The sequence below is a fragment of the Hemibagrus wyckioides genome, linkage group LG26 (assembly GCF_019097595.1).
Source record: "Hemibagrus wyckioides isolate EC202008001 linkage group LG26, SWU_Hwy_1.0, whole genome shotgun sequence".
Lineage (NCBI taxonomy): Eukaryota > Metazoa > Chordata > Actinopteri > Siluriformes > Bagridae > Hemibagrus > Hemibagrus wyckioides.
In genome coordinates this window covers 11185911-11212618 of record NC_080735.1, presented here as the reverse complement: position 1 = coordinate 11212618, position 26708 = coordinate 11185911, and the positions used below count along the sequence as shown (strand labels likewise).

Below are 26708 nucleotides of genomic sequence, written 5' to 3'. Positions count from 1 at the left end.
GGGGAGGAAAGTGGAGACCCCAGAGGTATATTAATAATGCTGCCCTGAAAATTATTGAATTAAGATTTTCTTATTTTCTCCATTCTTCTTTTTTTCCTCCTGCAGTGAACCGTCTCTACTTCTCTACTCTCTGGTTTCTCACAATTGCTTTGAAGTCAAGAAAATATGATTAAACAAACATGATGCATTCATTTGATGCCTGGGGTTGGGGGAAAAAAAAGGAATTATAATGACATAAGGACTTTGTTTATCTTTTATCAACATCATTACAGTGCAATTATTACACAAAACCCCTGCTGTCTGATGTTTATACTGTACAGTCAGCGTTGCTGTCTGTTTGCTATATGTTAACACCCCTAAAACAAACAAAGAAACAAACAAAGAAACAAACAAATAAATCAATCTATACTCTCTATACAATATATATACTCTAGGTAAGCTTTAGCTTTAAAAATGCAGAATTTAACTACTGATCCTTACTAAAGGAAGAAAAGAACAGAAAAGAAAAGAAAAGAAAAGAAAAGAAAAGAAAAGAAAAGAAAAGAAAAGAAAAGAAAAGAAAAGAAAAGAAAAGAAAAGAAAAGAAAAGAAAAGAAAAGAAAAGAAAAGAAAAGAAAAGAAAAGAAAAGAAAAAACCTGATGACCCTAGTAGTATTTCACAGGAGAAAGTGATGCCTTGGGGCATATAAGTATATATTTTTTGGTAAATGTAAATCAGTTCATGCATTTTTATTTCTATTTTTATTTTCTAGGACGTTTCTACGAATGCCACGCCTGCCCTCTCAGGCAAATCCACTCTGACCTGCATGGGCCCTCGTGCAGGTAATCAACCTAAGCATGCTGAACCTGACCACGCCTCTTTATAAACTCCTGAACGCCTCACTGCATGTATATAGAGCTGTGCCAGATAACAGAGTAGCAGAATGCTATTCTAATTTACGAGTTATTTGAGGCATAGAAAGAAAAATGAACAGAGAAGGAATATTGTGGGATAGAAAGAAAGGGAGTTCAGAAGGTAAAGAGAAAACACTGACAAAAAAGAAAAGAAGAAAACATTGAGGTAAAAGTAGTCTGATTTATATTATAGTTTATAAAAAGAGTATATCGGGTATATATTTAGGTTATTTTGTTATGTGTTAATGCTCTGAAGCGTCCACATAACTGATCCTACATTGTGTCACACAAGCACTACTACCCTCACGTGCACTGCTCCTGCAATCAGCCTTGTGGCGCTGCTGAGTCGTGTATCAAAACTGGCGCTCGGGCTGTACTGAGCTTGTTATCAGTTGGGTTGCACTTCTCCATCTGCCCTACTTAAGCACTCGGTTCCCTCAATTTTGTTACCATCCTTTCAGGAACAAACACGCCCTACAATGCACCTCTACCCGCATCCCACGCAAAGACCCATAACAGCTGTGTGTACATAAATTGTGTTTGTTAATATTCTAAGCATCACTCTCTGCCACAAAATAAATCTTCCTATGAATTTGAAATATGACGTGAAGATACTTTAGTTTCATCCTGTTGTCATTCTTAGTAGAAGCAGTCTTAAAACAACACACAAACCATGTCACTGCATGTGAATTATATATTAAACATATAAATCACATGACACATGGCACACACACACACACACACACATTTTCCCCTCTAACACAAATGAACCAGTAAGTCATTGTGTTTCTCCTCGAACTGTTAGTTCCAGAAGGCAGCTGTGTGTAACTGTGTGTGTAATAGAGTATTACTGAGAGCTATGTGGGCCAACACTGACATCTGCTGGAAAAAGTCTGAAACTCTTTCACATTGCTTTGCTTCCCTGGAATTGATGTCATTCAACAAACCAGAAATAACAAAAGAATAAACGAATTTAAAAAAAAAAACCTAGTCTATTTGAACACGAATAAGAACGATATCCATACACAATAAGGATCAGATATAAGTTTTAGAATGAGCAGCAGTGATGATGATGATGATGATGATGATGATGATGAGATTATAAAATCATTTCATGTAAATAAATGCTGTCAAAAATTAATTGCATATTGGATTAAATTTTGGATTGGATTGGACTCTTTACATTAAGGCTTTTCATTAATTGACATTTGTTTACTAAATGAGTTATAATTTTAAATATAATTGCTAAACTATAATTTATCACTATTTATTGAAGGTGATAATGTATGTGCATTATTAGTGTTTGAGGTTTTATCTTGTTTTTTATGTTTTACTTTTTTTTTTATGTTTTTCTTATTCTACTCATGGATAAAAATCTGTTCACACACAATAGGTAAGTATAAGCTTTTAGTTTAAAAACACAAATACTTATCTGTGTAATGCTATTATTATTATTATTATTATTATTATTATTATTATTGTTATTATTATTATTATTGTTGTTGTTGTTGTTTCTTTTATTATTATTATTATTATTATTATTATTATTATTATTATCATGCTTTCTAACAATTTGATAGTGAAAATGAATAACTCACATCCTCATATTTTAAGCAGATAAAGGTGTATTTGTGGATACCTGGTCTAAATGTGTTACTGTTTTGTCCGCTTTGCCCTCTGTTAGCTCTTTATCTGGGAGCAGGAAGAATTCAGCGGCTGTGGGCAGTCCTGGCAAAACAGTGACCAACAGATGCTCTGGATTCACTCCAGTCACCTAGAAAACATAACACACAGCCAGCTTTACAGAATGTGTGAAATACCTCAGTAATACATCTGAAGGCATAGTAATGCAGGGTTTGTCATAGTGTATGTGGAATATGTGAAAGTGAACTTCACAGCATTTGTGACCGTAAATGTCATTTAGTATATTGGTTCTGTTATTGGTCTGTATTTCTGAGCTTATCATACCTACTTAAAAAAAATTAATCCTGAGAACTTCCTTAGAAATTCCCACCAATCCTGGCAGCTATCTCAGAAATTCTGACCAATCCTGGTAGCTTCCTCAGAAATTCCCACCAACCCTGGAAGCCTTCTTAGAAATTCCCACCAATCCTGGCAGCTATCTCAGAACAGAAATTTGGACCAATCCTGGCAGCTTCCTCAAAAATTCTGAACAATCTTGACAGCTTCCTCAGAAATTCCCACCAATACGGGAAGCTTCCTAAGAAAGTCCCCAAAATCCTGTCAGCTTCCTCAGAACTTCCCACCTATCCTGGAAGCTTCATTTAACATTCCCACCAATCCTGGCAGCTTCCTGAGAACTTCCCACCAATCCTTGAAGCTTCCTTAGAAATTCCTACTAATCCTGGAAGCTTCCTTAAAAATTCCCCAAAATCCTGTCAGCTTCCTCAGAACTTCCCACCTATCCTGGAAGCTTCTTTAAAAATTCCCACCAATCCTGGCAGCTTCCTTAGAAATTCCCACCAATCCAGGAAAGTTCCTTAGAAATTACCACTAATCCTGGCAGCTTCCTGAGAACTTCCCACCAATCCTTGAAGCTTCCTTAGAAAATCCCACCAATCCTGGCAGCTTTCTCTAAAATCCCCACCAATCCTGGCACCTTCCTTAGAAATCCCCACTAATCCAGGCAGCTATCACAGAAATTCTGTCCAATCCTGGCAGCTTCTTCAGAAATTCTGCCCAATCCTGGCAACTCTTTCAGAATTCCCACCACTCCTAGCACCACCCAACCCCCAATTCTGACCATTACTGCCAACTCCCTGAGAACTAATATCCTATCTTGGTAACTTCCCCAGAAATTCTAACCTCTGTCCTTGTTAGATTCCAATGATACATTGACAAACCCCACCTGCTCACACAGAAAATCTACTACCCTGGCAGCTTCTACTACACAAAACCTGACCAATCCTGCCTAATCAATTCTACTTCCTCTGACAGAAAGTCAGACCAATCCCACCCATTTCTACACTTTCCTGTTTCTATTTGCACATGTCGGCAATAATTCAAATGAACATGCTGACAATGCATTCAGGCCTTTGCGTACACTTACAAAGACACGCAGACCTGCTGCTGAGCTTGTCTCACTAACAACAATAACGACTAACAGAAACAATGTGCTAAAAAAATAATATCATGTTACTGATAAAAAAACAATTTATATTTTAGCTTTTCCTTTTCTTCTACACACACTTACATCATTCCAAACTTTAGGAAATGAACTAGGCAGATGTTTATGTTGGTTATGATTCAGAGCCAGCTCTGACAGTTGATGTCTGTCTGTGCAAAATGTTTTCATGAAAAAAAAGACAGCAACAAAAATTACAGGAAGCTTCTGTAGTAGATTACAATTGAACATCACATGGTCTGTTATTATTTTCAGGATATAACAGAGGCAGTGAGGCAATTAAAACCAGAATACCAACATTAGTTTCAGGTCAAATCACAAGGTTAAAGTGTGCCGTCCTTCTGTAAGGCCCCATGTGGTCCGCTGAAAACTCATTAGCCACATTACGACTCCAGTGGAGTGGAGCACACATATGGCGAACACGACTACTGTGGTTTGGGTTATTTTACTTCACTACAACCAGTTGACGCATTCATGCATATTACAAGATCTTGGGTGAAAGTACTGTAGATGAAACAAGGAAATATTTAGCGATCTTATTCTGGGGAATTCTTTTGATTTTAATAAAGAACAACAGCATTATTTAATATTTATTTAGTAATATTTGATCTTGTTTTGGAAGTTTGGAGAAAATAGCACTCTGGTAGGCATGGACAAGAGTAAAAAAAAAGCATTACAATTTATTTGTACTGCTGCGCAACAGGACCCAGCACTCTTTGAGAAAATCTCAAAGAGTTTTTATAAACATGATTCAAAACAAAGCAAGAGAATCTGGGTACATTAAAATGTCTGGAAATGTCTGGAAATCAGGAAAATCTTATCAAGGCCTGCCTAAACTAATTCTTAGACTTGAGTCTCGCCATCTTGTCTCCAGCGCATTCTGACCCTCTTACCATTTGTGCAAACACTCTTGGGCCATAAACAACTTACTTCTAATCACAATCTCTTTGTTAAACAGCAGCAAAATAAGTTTTTTCTTGGATACAGAGCTGAAATAAAAAAGCTCTCCAGTATTATGATACAGTAGCGTAAAGTTACAGTTTCACCCCAATGCTGATTATTTCCAATAACAAAACATCCTGAAGTGTTTCATTCCTCTTAGTACATGGAAATTTACTAACATTAACATATAACATTGGACCTTTACACTTCATTTTATTGCTATGGAATGCCCATGAAGTTCATGTTATCACTTGTAATTAATAATATAATAGAATATAAAGATAACAAGTGTATTATATATATATTTGTGATATGAATTACAGCCCATACAATTGTCAAAACTGGTCTTATAATATTTTTTGACTCAGTTTTGAGAATGCAAACATTCTGGGTTACTATATTAATTTAAACATTTCTGTTCTGTATTCTTTGTTAGCCTCGTAGAAAACTAGCCTTCCTTTAACATAATCTAGCATTCCAATCCATTCCCATGATGCATCTACTGACCATGCCCAGATATGCCAGTTGGTGGGTGATTTAACTTCTCGTTGGTCAGCAGAAAGTTTAAAAACACCTATTGTGCAGTTATTAGACAGCACCATAAACTCTCCTGTGTGGCATTTCCTAGCTTCATTTATTTGACACATGAGGATTATCGAGAGAGAGGCAGAAATGATGTTCCTGGGGCACCACAATGCATTCATTGCTCATTTGCAACAGATCCAAGTTTTACAGTGATTTAGAGAAGTCTTGAACCTTGAGTTGAAGGAGAGACACAAGCAGTAATCACTAGAGTAAGAGTGGAAGAAATGTTCCAGCTCATGGCGGTTATAATTAACGCAAGGGTGAAAATTCTGATCTCAGTGCAGTGATCTCGGATCTATGCATCAAAGAAGAAGAGGCTTAAGACTTCACTTACATGGACCATGGAGTTTTTGATGACTCTGCTAACATCCAGCCTCCATTCTGCCACGTCAGGGTTGTGCTCATCCAGATTGGAGGAAAAGGCTAAAAGATGGGACCTGAAATATTCTGTAAAGCAGCAAAGAAAAACATAAAAAAATATATAGTAGGATACATTTATTTATTTGTGAAATTTTAATATCAAATTTGATTGAAACCTATTCAAGACTTCCTACAACAATTTTCTTTTCTTTAGCACTTTGTTAAATGAGCAACTTTAATATTCCTGACTAATTAAAACTGTAATTACTTAAAAAGTACTTTTAATTAAATAACTGAATATATTTCTACAGTTTATGAATTAATAAAACGTTACTGAACTTTACAGACTGAATTATTGGGGGGCCAAGCACTTAGTGACACATAAGTTTACTGCTAGGCAAAAGAAATGAACCTGATCAGCCTTAGCTTGTTTACTATAAGTGATATTAAAGAGTTTTCATTTATTTTTTTTTTATTGCTGGATTATTAAGAAACATTCAGCACTTCCTACTTACAAAGTAATTTGCCTAATATACAAATCTCATTTTTGTGAAATAGTTCTAGTATATTTGGCCAAGCTTCCCAGAATTAGTGTCAACTTCATAGCAAAAGCATCCTGTTAAGATTTAAAAACAATAATGCTGAATGATAAGATGAATTTGCCCAAAGTCAGGACTGGACTAGAACTAGTGCTGTGTGCTCAGGTACGATCAGCCATAGGGGGTGGAGTTCATTTTAAATATCTATTTCTCATAAACTGTATAGAAAGCAAGCTGAAATTTGTTGGATTGCATTATTGTGCTAATCTGTCAACGGATTTCAAATGATGACCTTAAATCATAACTTCATAAAATAGCAACTGTCAGTCAGCTTTCAGCAGGCATTTCATAGGGTATGTGTTACGCTTGTGAAATATTAAAGGTATTTTCGACTATGGTTTCTTCAGTGTTTTATGTAACATGGCAAAATCTGGTCACTGGCGGTATTAATTGACACCGCAGCTTGCCATCATATGTAATGTTGTTATCCCTTCTATGACTAAAATAAATAAGAACAAGTTTGTCTCTCATATATTAATGAAGTAATGAAATGTGGTCTATTCTTGGTGTGTAATAAAGCCTCACTTAATTCCAAAACAATAGATCGAATGCATCAGTGCAATATATCATAGCAGTCGTGTGTTTCCTTTCACTCCAGATAACAGAGATACAGATTGATATCCACAGGCAAAACAGAGATGGAGGGCAGAATAAGAGCCTAAAAACTGTATTCCCACATTGGCTAGCTGTCAAGAAACAGCCACTCACCATGCACTGCGATGGTTTTCCTGTCTTGCTGAATAGTGTTCCCGGCTACCACCTGCACGGTGACGACATTTATTCCCTCCCGAGGGAAAGTGAAAGCCACGCTCCCCTCCAGTGTGATTATTGGCTGGGGTTGTTTAAGCAAAGGTGAGAAAGAAACACATACTTAGGGACACAGGAATGAAAAACAAAGAATAAAAAGACATACCGTGTGAGAATTGCTTGTCAGTTTCGGTTAGTAGCAAAACATAAACATTCACTTTTTGAAAAATCATATTTGTAGTGCTTATGCTGTTTATATTATTTCAGTCGTTTTGATCTGACAGATATAGAGCAACATAGAAGTGTGCAAAAGTTTGTGAAATTTGGGGGTTTTGGGAAAAGCAATGCACATGCCATCAAGAGATCCACCACCATTTACATTTATGGGATTTGTCAGCCACTTTTATCCAGAGATTTACATTTATTTACTTATTTATTTTTTATTAAACTGAGCGGTAGAGGGTTAAGGGCTGTGCTCACGGGCCCAGCAGTGGCAGCTAGGTGGTGCTGGGATTTGAACTCAGAACCTTCCGATAGGTAGACCAACATCTTTTTCCAAGCTTTCTTTTTTTATTTTGACATGATACTGGTGCATTTTGTAACTATCATATTTCTATAAAAGTTACATCTTGTAACAAGTGTTCTCAATATTTTAAGTGCTAACTTTGTTACTTTACTTAGTTAACTTAATGCTAAGTTAATGCTTAAGTTAATGCTGACATTCATGGTATGTTAACTAACTCAGTAAATACTGTTAAAGTCGAAGGACGTAAAGCTTTACTATTTTACTGACCAGTAGATTTGTAAGCAGTTATAAAGTCCACAATTTACGACTGTACTGGATCTTTTGGGATTTTATAAACCCAAGCATCACAATTATACCAACATAAAAAAATGTCACCTGGTAGAAGGATTCGATGGCAGTAAACGATCAAACAATTAACATTTATGTATATTATTATACTAGCCACAGGCTAATCCAACTACTGTCTCATTTCTCTGTTTTAAACAAATTCTCTTAAAGAGTATCTCCACCATGCTTCTGATGTCTCTGAACTTGGCATGGCCAAGTGGTGGCAGTGTCGGATCAGTGACAGATATTGATAGATACCAAGAGCTCTGATAGCGGAATTCTATAAAAAAATTGGAAATTACTGGGTTTGGAACATCACTACTTAAAAACTCCAGGAAAAAAAAAAAAAAGAAATTCTTCATATCCTTGTCGCATTGCAAGAAGCTGAGTTTAGTAGAACATAGACGAATACAATAAAGAAAATGTTTTTATTCAGACTCAGCGTATGGAATGGATTGCAATAGTTGTAAGATTATTATGAGATAAATGGACTAATTGTGTTCTGATAAATAATTATCGAGCATTTATCATCACTAAGGCTAAATGGTCATGTGATAATACCTTTGTATGGCAAGACACTGATTTTTGGTCATTCTATAAACCTTCGCTACTCGCAAAAATTGTTTTTATAAAATAATTTCCTTTTTTTTTCATCTTTAATATTTGTATATAGGATAAATGATACAAATCCAATTTATTAAAAAAATCTGAATAGAGTCAATTTATTGGAACTATCTTTAATGTGTTTTCTTTAGATTTTGGGAGATTTTTTTTTATGCACCGATTATGGTCTCACTTTATATCCTATTAAACTCAAAATACTAAACGATTTTGAATTTTATCTCATTTTGATAATACCTTATAGGTACGAATTGAATTGATTGACAAGAAAGAGTCATTTTTGCATGCTAAGCACATCCCTACTTACAAACCCGGTTTATAACCACTCTTTCTGTGCAATGATGATACATTAATACTAATAATACTAATAATATTTTCAATTTAAATGGTATTATTGCTTCCTTCCTATCTGCTTTCTTACTCCCTGGACTTAACCCAAGCCCCACTTTGAGCCATACAGAGCTATTTGCATTTTGATGCATGGAGGCTGAAAGGGAAAATACTGTGGTACCTCTGAGTTGTTCCCAAACCACCAGATGTAGGTGACAGTTCCCACTTGGCTCGGCCACAGAACCACTGTCAGGTTGACTTCCTTATTTTTCACTGCCACAAACGGCGCAGAGAGATGGATATACTCCAGCTGACCTACTCCGAAAAGAAACACAAAGAAAGAGTGCAGATAGAGAGTGGGGTGAGAAGGAGAGAGAATGAAGCCATAGATAAAAAAGAAAAACAGGAATCTGGAAAAAAAAACAGAAAAATTAGTTTACAGGACAAAGTTAAAAAAAAAAAAAAAACACAGCCGTATCCAATATATATTCGCAGCTGTTCCACCCAGGGAGCTCCTGCCATCTGTGAAAGATTTTTCATCTCCTGTGTTTCAAAGGCAGCCATTTCTGTTTCTCAAGCTCAGCTGGATTGACGGATCTGAAAACCGGGGCCTTTCCCTGATCAATAACTCAGAGCCGTGACATCTGTCTACCTCAACATGTCAGCGATGGTCAATTCAGTCAGGGGGAAGAAACAACATATACTGATTATTATACTTAATGATTTCTGATCAGATCAGCATGACCTTCATATCAAAATACAGGCTGACATATATCAACAACAGAATGCTCTAACAGGCTGTGAGAGAGCTGCCTAGAATCAATATCCTATATTTAACTTCATCTTTGGTTCAAAATTTACATGAAAACTTGACAAAATTAAAAAAAAAAGCAACAGTAACATTATTATTATTATTTTACATATTTGGGCTGGGTTTAATATCCAACAGATAAATAATAATAAAATGATATGTTTCTTGTTCACTTAAGCCCAGAGAGTGTTCTTAACATTAAAAAATGAGGCATAATACTTGTAGATAATTTTAATTATATAATTATAAACATTATTAACATTCAGACTAGCTGAGCATCCTTATTTTTTCATTTTAGTTATCTATGAAATTTCAGGAAACGTTACTGTGGATACAAACTGTTGCTTTCTGTTGCTTTCTTAGCAATCATACTTCCATCATGTGTTCATTAGATAAATAAAAAGATCATTACATAAAAATACAAAACACAACCAGCATGATTTAAAAAAAAATGAACACTAATTGCATTGATGCACTTTTCATTGCTATGCTAAAACAGAAAGTTCACCATCTTTCATGTGTCCATTTGAGTATACGTATAAACAGTTTATTAGGACTCTGTTGAAAATGCATGTAAACATAGTCACTCACATGTAACGTGTAAGAAAAGAACTGCCGTCTCAAACCCCAGGCTGTTCTCCGCTGTAGCGGTCACTCTGTAGATTCCCACACTCTTGTAGATGTGTTTGATCCCATCCTCGATGGAGCTCACGTTGGAATATGTGATGGCATGGCCGTCGCCGAAGTCCAACGTGATGCTCGTCCTTGATCCGTCACCCTGCCGTGAAACAGGAATGACACTAATGATTTCAACATCGAGGAAGCTATTACATTGGGCATCCATTAAAAATAAAATGTCAACTGAATTTTGCCTTGAAGATTTCAGTGAGCACTTGTCAGTCCCAGTCTTTCCTTTGTAAGCAACGGCACAAGCTAGTGAATAATCAATTTTGACACAAGACAGCCTGTTGTCTGGCTCAAAACCTTGCAATTTCAAAGAAAAGCATAAGCACTGATCTCTCTGACCTAATCTATAGTACAGCTTACTATTGTTTAATCCAGACAGCTCTATTCAGTCACTTAATACAAAAAAAAGAGTTGAATTATGAGCAAAACCTAAGTAGATCTTAATGGAAAGCAAAAAAAAAAAAAAAAAAAAGAGTAATTTTAGCATGATCCTAGCTGGTGTTTACCATTAAGAAGTAAATGAAGTACATTACGGATGCATTAGGTAAAATGCTACTCAAATTCTTTTTCAAAGCTAGTCCTCTATTAGTGATTGAAAACCACTTAACTTTGAGCAAATGACTGGTCCAACTAGCTCAGCGGCACATTAACATTTTGAGTGACATGTTCTTGTATGCTATACTGATAAATCACCTGCTCTAGGAAAACGAGGAAGGTGACATTGTGGCCCAGTGTGGCTGTGAGTTTTCCCTCGCTGGTGACCAGGTGGAGGCCTTTAGGGGCCTGGCTGGGGCATGGCCGCCTACGGGCCATGTACAAATCCACCACACCGCCCGTGCAATTATTAGACACCACCTTTCTGTATCTGCACACATTCAAAGAGACAGAAAGGTCCAGAAAAGATCAGAGCTTTGTGGAAATGGTAATGCTGTGTGAGTATAAATGCAGTGTGAGTAGGTGTATTTGAAGTGACTAGGATGGTCCTTGAACATTTTACCACTGATCAGATGTGCTGCGTTGCCAAATCTAATATTTATTTTCCCTTAGACTATCTATAATTAATCAGTGCTGACAATCAGACATACATTATTGCAAATATTAAACATACACTACCAGTCAAAAGTTTGGACACATCTTCTAATTCCATGGTCTTTCCTGATGTTTATTTCTTTCTACATTGTAAAACAATGCTGAAGGCGGCCGAAATACACAATAATCTCGTTTGATATTTGATAAGTTGATATTGAGATATGTCTGCTACTGATGCTCTGTAAAGCCTTCATAACGCCTCTAATCTGAGGTGCTGTTAATTGGTGATTTCTGAGGCTGGTGACTCTAAATGAACTTCTCCTCTGCAGCAGAGGTCAGTTTTGGTCTTGCTTTACTGGGATGGTCTTCATGTGAACCAGTTTCATCATGGTGCTTGATGGGTTTTGCAAATGCACTTGACAATACTGTTCTTGCAAGAACTATTCCAGAACACCTGACCTTCGTGTCTTAAAATAACAACTGACTTGTTTTTTGTTGTCATTACATGTGGATTACTTAAGTCCATGTGTGTTATTTCATAGTTTTGAAATCTCCAGTATTGTTCTAGAACGTAGAAAATAAATCCCTAAACAAAAAACATTGAATTAAAAGGTGTGTCCAAACTTTTGACTGGTTTTGACTGTAAATTATTATTATTATTATTATTATTATTATTATTACAATTTCTTCCTTTAATGCTATTTCTGCTTTTTTTTTCTCTTTCGCTCTCTCTTGCTTTGTCATTCCCCCTTTCTTTTTTTTTTAAGTATGCATGTTTTGTTTTGTTTGTCTTTTTCATTTATTTTTTAGTTTTCATTTCATTCAGTTTTTTTTTCTATATATGTTTAAATTAATAAATTATATTATAAATAAATTAAATTTATAGTGTATAATTTTCACAGAGAAACTGAAATTCAACATTCAACAGCATCTAGAAATGCATGTGATTATTATATAAAGGGATGATTAATTAATAGTCATATTTATACATTGTTATTGGTCTCGAATGACATTCCAAAGTAATATGTAATGTATTTACAGCCAAACCATTAATCTTAGTGTAACATGTTGTTACATCAAACAGTTAAACAGCGGCTAGACTTCTCATTTAAGCAGATAAGAAAAAGTCCAAGTTCGGCATCGAGTGTAACTGAGACAAGCCTCTATTCTCTTCAAACACCAACCTACACGAGTAACTTATCTGCACCTCTATGAATATCTCTTCCCCAGTTACATCTGAGCGAACACTGATGTGTGCACATTTGCCGTTTTAAATCCTCTCTCTGTGCACTTATCCCCACCCTGAATCCAGTCCAACATGCTTTCCAGCTGCCAATTCAGCAGTTTTGTTTAAAACTCAACATTTTTGTGCTGTTGTAATGAAAATAACTGCGAAAAGTTAAAGCATTAAGCTTAATCGTATGCTGTATGTGGACAAGCAATCTCACATAATCTCTAATAAAAAGTTGACACTTTTGCGATGTCTTGGGGAGTGATGAATCCTAGGTATATTTAACTCAGCTAGAGAGGAAGACAGTTCTCCATGGGAAGAATTTTGGAAGAAGATTTGGAACCCTAAAATAGGGTGGGAAATCTGCTTTCTTTGACAGAGTATATTAGTTTCTCTAAAGCAATTGCATAGAAATAAAAAGGAGGAATAAAGAAATAGTCCATGAAGTGCTTTACTGTAATGAGGTTAAGCTATAGGGGAAAAAGAAAACGTAGCATTTCAGCATTTAAATGATTAGAAAGCTACATTCATGAGTGGCCTCTTCTGCTAATAATGACTACCAGTGAATCAAAAGAACAGCTTAAGATCATTTGTGCTCTTTAGTCAGCAACATCCTGCAGTTTAACCAAAAGACATAGACAACATTTCTCTCCTTTATGCTCCCTTCCTCCTTACTTTCTCTTTCATTCCTCTTTTTGTCATTTGTCTCGTTCCCTCTCTTGATTGCTCCCTCTCTTTCATGCTCCCTTTATATCATTCTCACTCTCATTATTTATCTTCTACTTTCTACCCTTCATTCTGTCTTCTTATTTTTCCCCTTCCTGGCATATTTTTCTTTTCTTTCTCTCTTTTCCTGTTCTTTGTTATTTCCAGCCTTCGATCTGTCTTTTGTCTTTCCTTTCTCTATTTTCTTTCTCTACTTCCTTCCTTGCTTTCTCTACTTCCTTTCTTCCTTTCTCTACTTCCTTCCTTCCTTCCTTCCTTTCTCTACTTCCTTCCTTCCTTTCTCTACTTCCTTTCTTACTTTCTTCCATCCTTCCTTTCTTCTTTCCTTTCTTTACTTGCTTGCTTCCTTCCTTCCTTCCTTCCTTCCTTTCTCTACTTCCTTCCTTCCTTCATTCCTTTCTCTACTTCCTTTCTTACTTTCTTCCATCCTTCCTTTCTTCTTTCCTTTCTTTACTTGCTTCCTTCCTTCCTTCCTTCCTCTACTTCCTTCCTTTCTCTACTTCCTTCTTTCCTTTCTTCCTTTCTCTACTTCCTTCCTTCCTTCGTTCCTTTCTCTACTTCCTTCTTTCCTCCCTTCCTTTCTCTACTCCCTTCTTTCCTTCCTTCCTTTCTCTACTTCCTTCCTTCCTTCTCTATTGCCTGCCTGCCTTTCATTGTGTTTTATTCCATTCACTTCTGTACTTTCTTCTTCTCTTTCTCTGTTCTTTCCATCTCTTATTTGAATGTCCCTAAGGACTGATTTCAGCCCGCCAACATAGTAACCCTGCTGCTGTTCATCTGTCTTAGCTAATCATAATCTTGTGTGTCTTTGCCACTCATCCGAGAGGCTTCATCAGCTCATCCCTTTTCATCCCTTCAAGTTTCACTCTGGATCCAAGGATATTCATGTCTATGTGGAATTAATGAAGACTCTCAAGAAGACTATATCTTAGGCAGATCCATGTCTTTCGCTTATTAACCCAACACAAGTGGTCTTTTTCTGTATAAGGTGTACAGGGGAATACAAGGTGCTTATATGGTTGCATTTCTGCTGTAGTGTCCAGATTTGAATAGGTATACTGTAGAGAAATATGCTAAGTACTCACCCGGTACTGTTGAGGAAAGTGTGGCCTGTAATGCAACTCCTGGACATGGAAGAGGGATGAAACCAAAATGCTGGTGTACATCGCCCATCTGTTCTCCGTTCATAGCCATAATCACTGCAACACACACACACACACACACACATGTCTAAGCAGTGCAAGAACAAACAAACCCCTGAAAAAATTGTGAACACAGTAAACATCATTATAGAAGTTTCTCTTTTTCCAGAACCTGATGTAATCCATCAAGCAGATTTCATCTAGCTTCCGCTGCTACTTTCTTTCCTCACATAACAGCAGTGACAAGATGCGAATGTCTATAATATGAATGATTCTTTCTTACGCTACAGATAAACAACAGATAACAAACTCGTCTGTGTTTGTCTTTTTGATCGAGCATACAGACCAGACGAGCTTAAGTTGTTTGTCCTACAATTAAAACCCAATGTGACTGCGCAGCTCCAGACGATGGGGACAAATTGCTGCAATTACGGCGACACACAACACAGATGCGGCCGCGTTGTGATTGTTAATGAAAGCTATTACACTCCGTGATTAATGTCTTTCGGTGGGTATTCCGGGTAGCGCTTGCCCCCTTGGGGTCTTCAGATTTAGGGACGTTAGCAAAGCGGCATTAATAATTTTTATAATTCACATGAAAATGAGCAAAGTGGCATTCCAGTCACATGAAGCAGGAGTGCTACTGAACTCAGGGAAAAGGTTTAGGCCTGCAAAAATGAGAGGATGGAAATTTTACAGCGGACATGAGGATGCAAGGATATATTACATTGTAATGCAGAACCAGTATACACACCCACTACCAGATGATCCCAATCCCTTATCATGACTGTCCTCTTTCACACAGCCTAGAGTTTCACAGTTGACTGGTTTTCGCTTAGCAGAAGCAGTCTCAAAGCTAATCTAGCTGAGCTTCACTGAAATGCTAATCATAGCAGCCTAGGCTAGACGGTGAACTCTGCTCTTGTTTAGATGTTTATTCGTTTGAGGTTCCATATGCTGCTCTTCTCACTCCAAATTACACAGTAATTACAGGCTACAGCTGGAGTGAAGGGAAAAAAAAGTAATCTCAATTTTTTCTTTAAATGATTCTTCATCAGTGCACAAGTGCATCAGATTTTTTAGTTAAAATTATAGCACAACAGTGAAGCATAAGAGAAAAAAAAAACATAATAAACATAACATCTGTTTTGGGCTAAAGTTTATACGGTGAAATAACAAGGCAAAGGCTAGAGTATTCTAGAAATACATGGAAGCTAGCTAACAGATTTTAAATGGGCAAAAATCTCCTGTGTCATGCCAATGTCGGCATGTGTTGAATTTTATGAGGTAAAGAGGCAAAAGAACAACGCGTGCCATGCAAAGTATTTCAGGAGTACTACTGTATACACATGTTAAATTATATATATTTAATCTGGAACCAGGGGAATGGGGAAGTCTTTTGCTAATTCTGTTAAACAGAGAAAGCCCAAGCAAGCGACAAAACTTCCACATAATTCGGAAAGGGACACAGTGAATTGTTAGGGCAGCTACAAGTTTCGTTGCATAAACATTACTGTAAGATTTGGGATTCAAAAGAGGAATATGGATCCACATTGCACAGAGGTTTGCAGACAAGTAAAATCCAAAACCCGAGACCCGAGAGCAAGGTCACGTAAAAATAAGTCAGACATAACAAAGACTGAAAAATTATAGAAACTCTAACAGACTCAGTTATGACAAGATTTTGCAATGGCTAATATGACATCTTAAGGACTATAAAAGTAACCAGGAAGTGATTGCTAGTGATCATAAAACATTCTTTTTTGTTCAAGGATCCAACAGTGACTCTCTTGGATTTTGATCCCACAACCATACAGTGAGGGAAAAAATTATTTGATCCCCTGCTGATTTTGTACGTTTGCCCACTGACAAAGAAATGATCAGTCTGTAATTTTAATGGTAGGTGTATTTGAACAGTGAGAGGCAGGATAACAACAAAAAAATCCAGAAAAATGCATTTCAGAAAAGTTATACATTGATTTGCATTTTAATGAGTGAAATAAGTATTTGACCCCCTATCAATCAGAAAGATTTCTGGCTCCCAGGTGTCTTTTATACAGGTAAGGAGCTGAGATTACAGTAGGAGCACTCTCGGGGAGTGCTCTTAATCTCAGCTTGTTAACTGTATGAAAGACACCTGTCCACAGAAGGAAGCAATCAATCAGATTCCAAACTCTCCATCATGGCCAAGACCAAAGAGCTGTCCATGGATGTCAGGGACAAGATTGTAGACCTACACAAGGCTGGAATGAGCTACAAGACCATCGCCAAGCAGCTTGGTGAGAAGGTGACAACAGTTGGTGCGATTATTCCCAAATGGAAGAAACACAAAAGGACTGTCAATCTTCCTCGGTCTGGGGCTCCATGCAAGATCTCACCTCATGGAGTTTCAGTGATCATGAGAATGCCGAGGAATAAGCCCAGAATTACACTGGAGGATTTTGTCAATGATCTCAAGGCAGCTGGGACCATAGTCACCAAGAAAACAATTGGTAACACACTACGCCATGAAAGACTGAAATCCAGTAGCGCCCGCAAGGTCCCCCTGATAAAGAAAGCACATGTACAGGCTCATCTGAAGTTTGCCAGTGAACATCTGAATGATTCAGAGGAGAACTGGGTGAAAGTGTTGTGGTCAAATGAGACCAAAATCCAGGGAGCTGAAGGGTCAGCCACAAAACCTTAATGACTTGGAGAGGATCTGCAAAGAGGAGTGGGCCCAAATTCCTTGAGATGTGAGATGTGTGCAAACCTGGTGGCCAACTATAAGAAATGTCTGATGTCTGTGATTGCCAACAAGGGTTTGCCACCAAGTACTAAGTCATGTTTTACAAAGGGGTCAAATACTTATTTCACTCAATAAAATGCAAATCAATGTAGAACTTTTTTGAAATGTGTTTTTCTGGATTTTTTTGTTGTTATTCTGTCTCTCACTGTTCACATAAACCTACCATTAAAATTACAGACTGATCATTTCTTTGTCAGTGGGCAAACGTACAAAATCAGCAGGGGATCAAATATTTTTTTCCCTCACTGTATCATCCATGTAAGAGCTGTAAATTTGTAACATGTAAAAGACTTAAAAATAAATAATAATACATGAAAATAAAAGGATCACTCACCATTCAAAATCAGACTCAGTGCACTCACAGGGGTCTGAAGTCACGGTGACCGATTGGGTCTTACCCATAACACACTTGGCCATTGGTTTCAGCTTCCGATAGATTCTCTTCACGCCCATGAGGCACGGCTCGCCCTGTAAGATTTTAAAATAAACTTAGCAAATCCTGTTTTTCCCTAGTTTATTCCTCCTATAAATAATTCAGTTTACCCATGATGAAGCGTGCACTGTTACTAAAGCCTTGGTGCTCTTTTCTCTTTTTTCCATTTTATATATATATATATATATATATATATATATATGTTCATAACTTTGAGTGTTTCATGACTCAAACTGTTGTTTCAAACCCAGCTGTTTTGTTTTCGTCGACTGAATGAAAACAATTCTTTTTGAAACTCAGCTCCATCTATCTTCTTCTGTCACATATAGCCTGAGTTTCTATGAATTTTTTGCATTTATCAGAATTAGTGCTCCGGCACTGGACTCACAAATTTATCATCCTTGGAAATTGTGCAATAGGGTTAATGCATACAAATTTTATTTATTCTAATTTACCACTTACTATACCAATAGACCAGGACTGTGCAAAACATGATGCAATGTATCTATTCTTCTCTACACCCATGACCCTCTGCATAGACAGAGATGTTTGCATAAATAAAACCTGTTTCATTTTTTGTGTATCTAAATCCTTAGTTTTCTTAATTTCTTAAGTTAAGGACATAAGGTTAGGGACATCTTGGACGGGGTGCCAACCACCTGCAGGCACAATCAGATACACTCTTGACAACTTAGAGATGGCAATCTGTGCTTACAATGCATGTCTTTGGACTAGGGAAGGAAACTGGAGTTCCAGGAGGAAACTCCCAAAGTACCAGAAAAACACGTGAACTCCACCCCCAACCCTGGAGGTGTAAGGCAAATGTGCTAACCACTTAGCCCCTGTGACCCCATAAAACAAGGAATATGTAAATTCAATAACACATTAGTGGATTTTTATTAGTTACTTGACTTATTGGAGTATAGCTATAAATACATTGCCCGTCCAAAAAAAGTCACCACCTGGATTTAACTAAGCAAATAGGTAAGAGCCTCCCATTGGATAATTACTGCATGGATGATTATGATTCAGCTGGCAACAAGTTATTTAACCATAACTGATGCAAGTAGTAGCTTCTCATTTCTTAAACAACTGTCGGAAGACACATCCTGTGGTCGTGTAAAAGACATTAATCTGTTTCAGAAGGGTCAAATTACTGGCATGCATCAAGCAAAGAAAACATTTAAGGAGATTGCTGAAACTACTAAAACTGGATTAAGAACTGTCCAGTGCATTATTAAAAACTGGAAGGATAGTGGGGAACCATCATCTTTGAGGAATAAATGTGGTCGGAAAAAAACCTTGAATGATCGTGATCGGCGATCACTTAAACGTTTGGTAAAATCAAATCGTAAAAAAAACAACAGCAGAACTCACGGCTATGTTTAATAATGAAAGTAAGAGCATTTCCACATGCACAATGCGAAGGGAACTCAGGGGATTGGGACTAAACAGATGTGTAGCCTTAAGAAACCACTTATCACTGAGGCTAATTGGAAGGCTAATCGACTTCAATTTGCTAGGGAGCATAAAGATTGGACTCTGGAGCAATGGAAGAAGGTCATGTGGTCTGATGAGTCCAGATTTACCCTGTTCCAGAGTGATGGGCGCATCAGGGTAAGAAGAGAGGTGGATGAAGTGATGCACCCATCATGCCTAGTGCCTACCGTACCAGCCTGTGGGGGCAGTGCTATGATCTGGGGTTGCTGCAGTTGGTCAGGTCTAGGTTCAGCAACGTTATGTGCCCAAAGAATGAGGTCAGCTGACTACCTGAATATACTGAATGACCAGGTTATTCCATCAATGGATTTTTTCTTCCCTGATGGCACGGGCATACTCCAAGAGGACAATGCCAGGATTAATCAGGCTCAAATGGTAAAAGAGTGGTTCAGGGAGCATGAGACATCATTTTCAAACATGGATTGGCCACCACAGAGTCCAGACCTTAACCCCACTGAGAATCTTTGAGAAGTGCTGGAGAAGACTTTGCGCAGTGGTCGGACTCTCCCGTCATCAATACAAGATCTTGGCGAAAAATTCTGTACGGGAATAAATGTTGTGACATTGCAGAAGCTTATTAGAGTGTGTGACATTTTTTTTGGACGGGCATTGTATATTTCACTTTCATTTGCAACTGAGGTTTGAAAATAGTTACAAAAATAAAATACTCCTATAATGGTCTTTGTACTGTATCAACCTGGGGAAAAAACCCATTCTATTTGCTATAGCAGCTGAAGCTGATTCATCAGTTGTGCAAATTATTTCCAGTCACTGTTCTTTATGATTTTGTACAACAGTTTCATAAATCAGACAGATCTGTCTATATATCTTTCCTTGTACTCAAACCTTCACTCATTTCAATGCAACTTGGACAACAACAAGCATTGTGCTTACTTGCTACCTATAAAGCACCCCATTTTACAGACTGTGTATATGGTGAGAATAAAAGATGCTGACGTGTTTATTTTCAGTCTTCATTATATGAATTGATGGCTAAGGGAAAGTTCAAATGCTATGATTGACACAGGAGATGACGAGAGGAAATCAGCAGCTGGAGGCAGCCCATGACTGCCTGCTCTGATATTAGGGTAAAGCTCTTAACTCGCACCCATGTTCCCTCGGGCCTGACCATGTGCTGGACCTAATCTGTCTGTACAAATCTGAAGGAAAAGGTAGAACACACACCAAAACAAATATTGCTCTAGGGTTAGGGGATCTTCAGATGAGATTTTAATGCTCCAATACTGGTGAAAACAATATGAGGGCAGTTATTATGGTGACCCATAAAAATGCATTAACAAATTACATTAACAAAACAAAAACACACCTGAACAATGAACCAGAAAATGAAACTTCAAATCAGAAAACACAAAGCAAAAACCCAAACACAATAGCAAAACCAAAACCCAAGAGCATCAACTCAAAATGAGAGACCATTACTGCCTTTTCTGTACAGTTTTGTTTTGGGTTTCACAGTGTTCTTGTTTGGGTGTTTTTATCTTGTTCTTGCTTTTTATGGCTTGTTTTTGTTATTGTGTTATTATATTTATTGTCTGTTTTTGGTTTTGTGGTCATGTTTTTGGTTTTGTGGTCATGTTTTTGGTTTTGCTGTTATGGCTGCTGCTGCTGCTGTTGTGTTTTGTTTTATTATCTTTTTGAATTTGCTGTCTTGTTTTTATTCTCATGTTTTTGGGCTTGGTGTTGTGTTTTTGTTGTTGTGGTCATGTTTTTAGTTCTGCTGTTGTGTTTTTTTTTGTTTTGTTGACAAGTTTTTTTTTTAAAGTTGCTGTCATGTTTTTGGTTTTTGCAGTCATGTTTTAAGTTGTGCTGTTGTGTTGTCTGCTTTGCTGTTTTATTGGCATTTGTGTTGCTGTGCTGTTCTTGTTTTTGCTGGCTTGTTTTTTTGGTTCTATCATGTTTTTCTATTTGCTGTGTGTTTTAGTTACATTTTTGGTGTTACTGTCGTTTTTGTGCTGCTGTCGTATTTGTTGTGTTGTTGAATGGTGTTATATTATTGATTTTGCTAGGTTTTGTGTTGTTGAATTTGGTGTTAAATTATTGATTTTGCTAGTTTTTGTGGTGCTATAGTGTTGATTCTTTCTCTGGTGGGGTTTTTGGTTTCGCTATAGTGGTGTTTTTTATTTATATATATATATATATATATATATATATATATATATATATATATATATATATATATATATATATATATATATATATATATATATATATAATAATAATAATAATAATAATAATAATAATAATTTACAGTCAAAAGTTTGGACATACCTTTTAATTCAATGTTTTTTCTTTAGGGATTTATTTTCTACATTCTAGAACAATACTGGAGATTTCAAAACTATGAAATAACACACATGGACTTAAGTAATCCATATGTAATGACAACAAAAAACAGTCCATTGTTATGCAAAAGCAATAATTAAAAAAAAAAAAAAAAATATATATATATATATATATATATATATATATATATATATATATATATATTTATACACTACCAGTCAAAAGTTTGGACACACCTTCTAAATGAAACTTCGTGTCAGGTGTTCTGACCTCAGGTGTTCTGGAATTAGAAGGTGTGTGACTGGAAGTGTATAAATATATATATATATATATATATATATATATATATATATATATATATATATATATATATATTTTTTTTTTTTTTAATTATTGCTTTTGCTCTCTGTATTCTTGATTTCATAAATCAGAGGCTGCTTATTTTTCAAAAATAAAAGACTTATATTATCATTAGAGGCATATCCAGGTAGTATAAGAATTATAAATGTATATTTTCTGCTTCTTGGAATTGTCATGTTGGAAGCTTTCCAAAATTTTGACTGGAATGTTGAAAGTCTCACCTGGTTATGGAGGTGCCAAGTCTGATAGTCTGCCTCAGTGCAACGTCTGTTAAATATAGACCTGAAGTCGATCTTCACCAGCTGCCATTCGGACCGATGACTGACGTGCCCGAAAATTCTGCAAATAAAGAGAATCCCATCAGCCACCGTGTGCTGGGCTAGAGCCTCCATATTGGGTCTTCACTGACACAAGTGATTATTGTGACATGTCAGCGATGCATCTGTCATGTGTCTTCTCTGCCCTAGACAGTCATTACCTTACTGAAATACAAGCAAACCTTTGACATTCTTAGGCCTTTGGGAGAAAAAAAATTCAAGTAAGGAATATTTCTGCACCAAAATGACTAATGAGCCAATGCATGCTAATAAGAATCTGTTCCCATGATCTCATTTGCATGATGCTAACTGGTGCAATAATTAGCATTCTGCATTTTTGGACTAAGTCTTTCTATAAATCGATAGTTTTGACGAAAACTAAGGCTTAACCTTGGATGATGGCCTCTCTTAATGGATATTTTGAAATTATTTATAATAAATAAGATCAAATGACTGTATAGATGCTACAGGAGCTAGATGTTCTTGCTAGCAGGCCCCAACAGCTCATTTCTAACAAAAAAAATCTCTGCCTTCCAAAGTTCTTCTCCTCTGGTTTTTTCCCTTGTTGATTTGAAGAGCCAAAAATAGGCCTGAATGCATGGCTTGCCCTCTTGCACATTGATCTACACTGATCAAAATGCAGAACAGGTCGTTTTGATGTTTGGCAAGACCTTGAAAGAAATCCTTCCCTTATTAGCGAGAGAAAAGAGGGAAATGATGGCAACTTGTCTGTTACTGAAGCACAGGCATACACCTGAACATTGAAGACAAAGCATTAACCCTAAAAATACTCATCTTGAGCTTTGCAGTTGTTGTTTTTAAAGAAGCTTATCACCTGAATAAACTAAAAGCCATTCATTCACCCATCCGTTTTTTTTTTTTTTTTAAATACATACGTCATAATAAGCGTCTCTTCCCCTGGCTCGCCCAAAACTCCATCCACAAACAGCGGCGAAGATGTAAAACTATATTTATTCCATACCCGGCCCTCATCAAAACTCAACCTGTAAAGGAGCACAAATATCACACACACACACACACACACACACCCACACACACACACACAGCTAACTGTTTTTATGTACCACATCACTGCTTTTGCTTTGAAAAGACCTCATTTCCTCGACATGCCTGACTACTACAATAATTGAAAAAGCCAGACTGTGCCAGCCTGATGACTACAGCATCACAATTCAGGCTTCTACTGAAAGCATTACACAGCCCACTGAGATTAAAACAAATATTTACACATTTTATGCCCTAAACTCATTCTGTTACACTGAATTGACTCACCTAGCAACATATTCATAAAAAGATAAAACATGACAAGCTTGTCTGAGCTTACCATAAGTGTCTGATAGGGAGAGGAGTGTGTTGGATAGCCACTAGTGCGCCTCCTTGGTCCAGGTATAGGATGCTGTATTCCTCGTCAAATATCTGAAAAAGGACCAAAACTATGTATGGTGGACTATGCAAACCATTCACCTTTTGACATTTTGACATTTTCTATTACACATAATTTTGCACACTGCAAGCTTCCCTGAACTGAAACATGCTCCTTGTTTTTTTTTTTTTTTCTGAAGTGAGAAAATTGTATTCAAAGATCACTTTTCCAACTCCAATTATTTGTGAAGGACACCCATGCATTAACTGTCTAAAAGGAATGATTATTTATTGATTTCTTTTGCATTGCATTTGACATGTAGAAAATAGAAAAAAAATGAATATCATGAATACTATGACTGCCTTTATTCATTGCTCATTCATTTTTATTTTTAAAAGTAAAGGGCTAATGGCTTTTTATAGACTATTAGAATTGCCATCTTTTTAGTATAACTGATGTCATGTGTGCGTCATGGATAATTTGACTGCTGGAACATTTGAACTTTAAATCATCTAAGCTGTTTTGCATTCAAGTATTACATTCAATGTATGAGAAAAGAAAGGTAGATAGATATTTAAATAATATTCTTTATATATAATGTTATACAATTAAAATTATATCATTTTGTATAATCTATATATTCTTTTTTTTTTTTTTTCATTCATTTTATTAAAATGGGATTTTATCTACCCATCTTTGCAGAAAGCCTAGAGATGGATTAGATTAAAAACAAAATAATAAAATAAAATAGGATTACTGTTTACTTAAAGTAGAGGTGTATGTCAATGGACAACAACAACAACAAAAATAAATGAATGAATTAAATAAATAAATAAAAAAAACTGTTATTTTATCCTATATACATTAAATAAATAAATATGTTTTATTTATTTATTTATTGCAGATATATAGACTAGAAATTACTTATAGATTTACGTTAGACGTTAGGTAAGAAATATGAGATGTGGGGGAGGGGGCGGAGCTTCTAAGAGGTGTCCATTTATATTAAAGCCACCTATGCCATTTATATTAAAGCCACCTCTGTGACAGATGGCTCACCTGTTGTTTTTATTCAAAGGGCTCTTTCAGAGTATTTTTGTATGATATCCTGTAGCAGTGTACTCGGATATTAAAATGCAGAGCTTCTATGCAAATTGAATGAAAGCCGGCAGGTCTGACAATATAAAGTGTCTCGTCTTTCATGTCCTTCCTAGTCACAATGTCTCATCAGCTTGTTTAATTTGTCTTGTGCTTAGAAAAGAGATCAGATCAGTTGAGTTATGATGCGATTTCAGATTTTTGTCCTGGGAAGAACTTTCAGCCTGATTAAATAAAAACCCAGATAGCATCCATCGTACTTAAAACAACGTTAAATCATAAATCAGAGAGATTATAATTCTTCCTGACACTGTGTCTGATGGGTGTCTGATGGGAGGGGAGGAAAGCAGGGCCCACACACACACACACACACACACACACACACACACACACTGCTTTAACTATTGCCAGATCAAATTTTCTCGTAATTATTTTTGCACACCATTTTTAATTAGATGGCATCCCCCATAGATTTAAAGAGTGCCATCGTGTGAGTGAGGGCCACCTGCGGGCACACCGCTGAATCCAATTTGCTCAGGAGGTGTAGTTTGATTATCAACTCTTGTACAAAGCAGGTAGATTTATAGACTTGAAGATGGCATCAATATTGAAATTACATCCCCCGAACTCTTTGGCATGCTCACCTGCCTCCATGTGTTTCCAGCATCAGACGTGATGAATATGCTAACGTTATTGCTATTCAGCTCTGCTCCTATGGAACCTATATGGAGACACATGGGGGAAAAAAACATATTACATTGTGCACAGAATATTAAGATTGTTGGAAGGGTAGTCATGAATAAACTGAATAGATACAAGATTAAATCTACAGACAATATTTTAGACATTGGGTTAACATCATGACTGTGGGATTTTCTGTGCAGATGGTTGAGGTGGATGAGGTCCAAAGCATTTTTTTTTTCTTTTTACTACAAATTTCTGTCTATTTGATCCAAAACTCCTCTCTTTGTGATTATTTCACAAGTGTGTCTAGATAACTCCTAATTAGGGTTATGCCTTGAAAGCTTGGAAAGTCAAGTACATTGTATATACTAAAAAACATATAAAAACAAAAATAAAAACAATGACTTTGGACACATTTTGTGGCTCATGCTGCACTAACGAAATTGTTCGTTACTAATCCAGCGCTGCCCAGTGTGTTGTGCATGAAACATATTGTTTGGTTAAACTTTTGAAAGACAAAGTAGAGGAGCAAATCTGTATGTTTATTAAAGGATGGGAAAAGTTGGTGGTAAAGGTTCATGGTGGTTGCAGGAACACTGCAACATTCATTTATTTATTTATTTAATTATTATGTATGTGTGAATACCACAGGTCATAATTCCAACATATTTTCCTGTACTGGGGGACAGAAATTATGGAAAAGTCACTCAATAATGGTTACCCCAACGGCAGTTTTTGAAACATTTCTACTCTTTCTCAAATTCTTCAATGACTGCTGTGATTTATTATTATTAAAATGCATAATGCAAGCAGAATGGAATAAAATACAACTCTCTGGCTGTACTGATGCTAGTCCACTTGCACCATTTAGAAGTAGTGTAGTTAATTACCATGTATTTCTGTTGGTTTTATTGCCATGTATTAATTTTAAACTTTCTATTTACTCTTGGGAAAGTAAGTAAATGAGCATTAAAACTCAACAATTAGTAGCAGCAGTAATAGTGTAGTAGTGGTAGGTTAGTAGGTATATTAAGTGTAGTAGTAGTAATAGATGCAGTAGTAGCAAAGTGAGAGTAGATGTAGTAGTAGATAGTATTAAATTTTGTGCTGTATTAGGAATTTGGTCCTATCCAAATAA

The 26708-nt window shown here is 36.4% G+C and overlaps 1 protein-coding gene across 4 annotated transcripts in view; it reads right to left on the bottom strand.

Annotated features, from left to right (window-relative positions):
- The window catches only part of LOC131347022 (VPS10 domain-containing receptor SorCS1), a 217535-nt gene that overhangs the window by 21871 nt on the left and 168956 nt on the right, over positions 1 to 26708 (bottom strand). For all 4 annotated transcript variants that reach the window (XR_009203701.1, XR_009203700.1, XM_058380859.1 and 1 more), the window contains exons 12-23: positions 25531 to 25607; positions 23750 to 23841; positions 23301 to 23408; positions 22309 to 22426; positions 17825 to 17958; positions 14646 to 14759; positions 11268 to 11439; positions 10479 to 10665; positions 9258 to 9391; positions 7234 to 7357; positions 5901 to 6013; positions 2534 to 2668 (exon numbers count right to left, since the gene is read on the bottom strand). Coding sequence is in view for 2 of the 4 variants with exons in the window: in XM_058380859.1 (XP_058236842.1) it covers positions 2534 to 2668; positions 5901 to 6013; positions 7234 to 7357; positions 9258 to 9391; positions 10479 to 10665; positions 11268 to 11439; positions 14646 to 14759; positions 17825 to 17958; positions 22309 to 22426; positions 23301 to 23408; positions 23750 to 23841; positions 25531 to 25607 (1508 nt within the window). In the remaining 2 variants the exon portion in view is untranslated. The remainder of the gene's footprint in view (positions 1 to 2533; positions 2669 to 5900; positions 6014 to 7233; positions 7358 to 9257; positions 9392 to 10478; positions 10666 to 11267; positions 11440 to 14645; positions 14760 to 17824; positions 17959 to 22308; positions 22427 to 23300; positions 23409 to 23749; positions 23842 to 25530; positions 25608 to 26708) is intronic.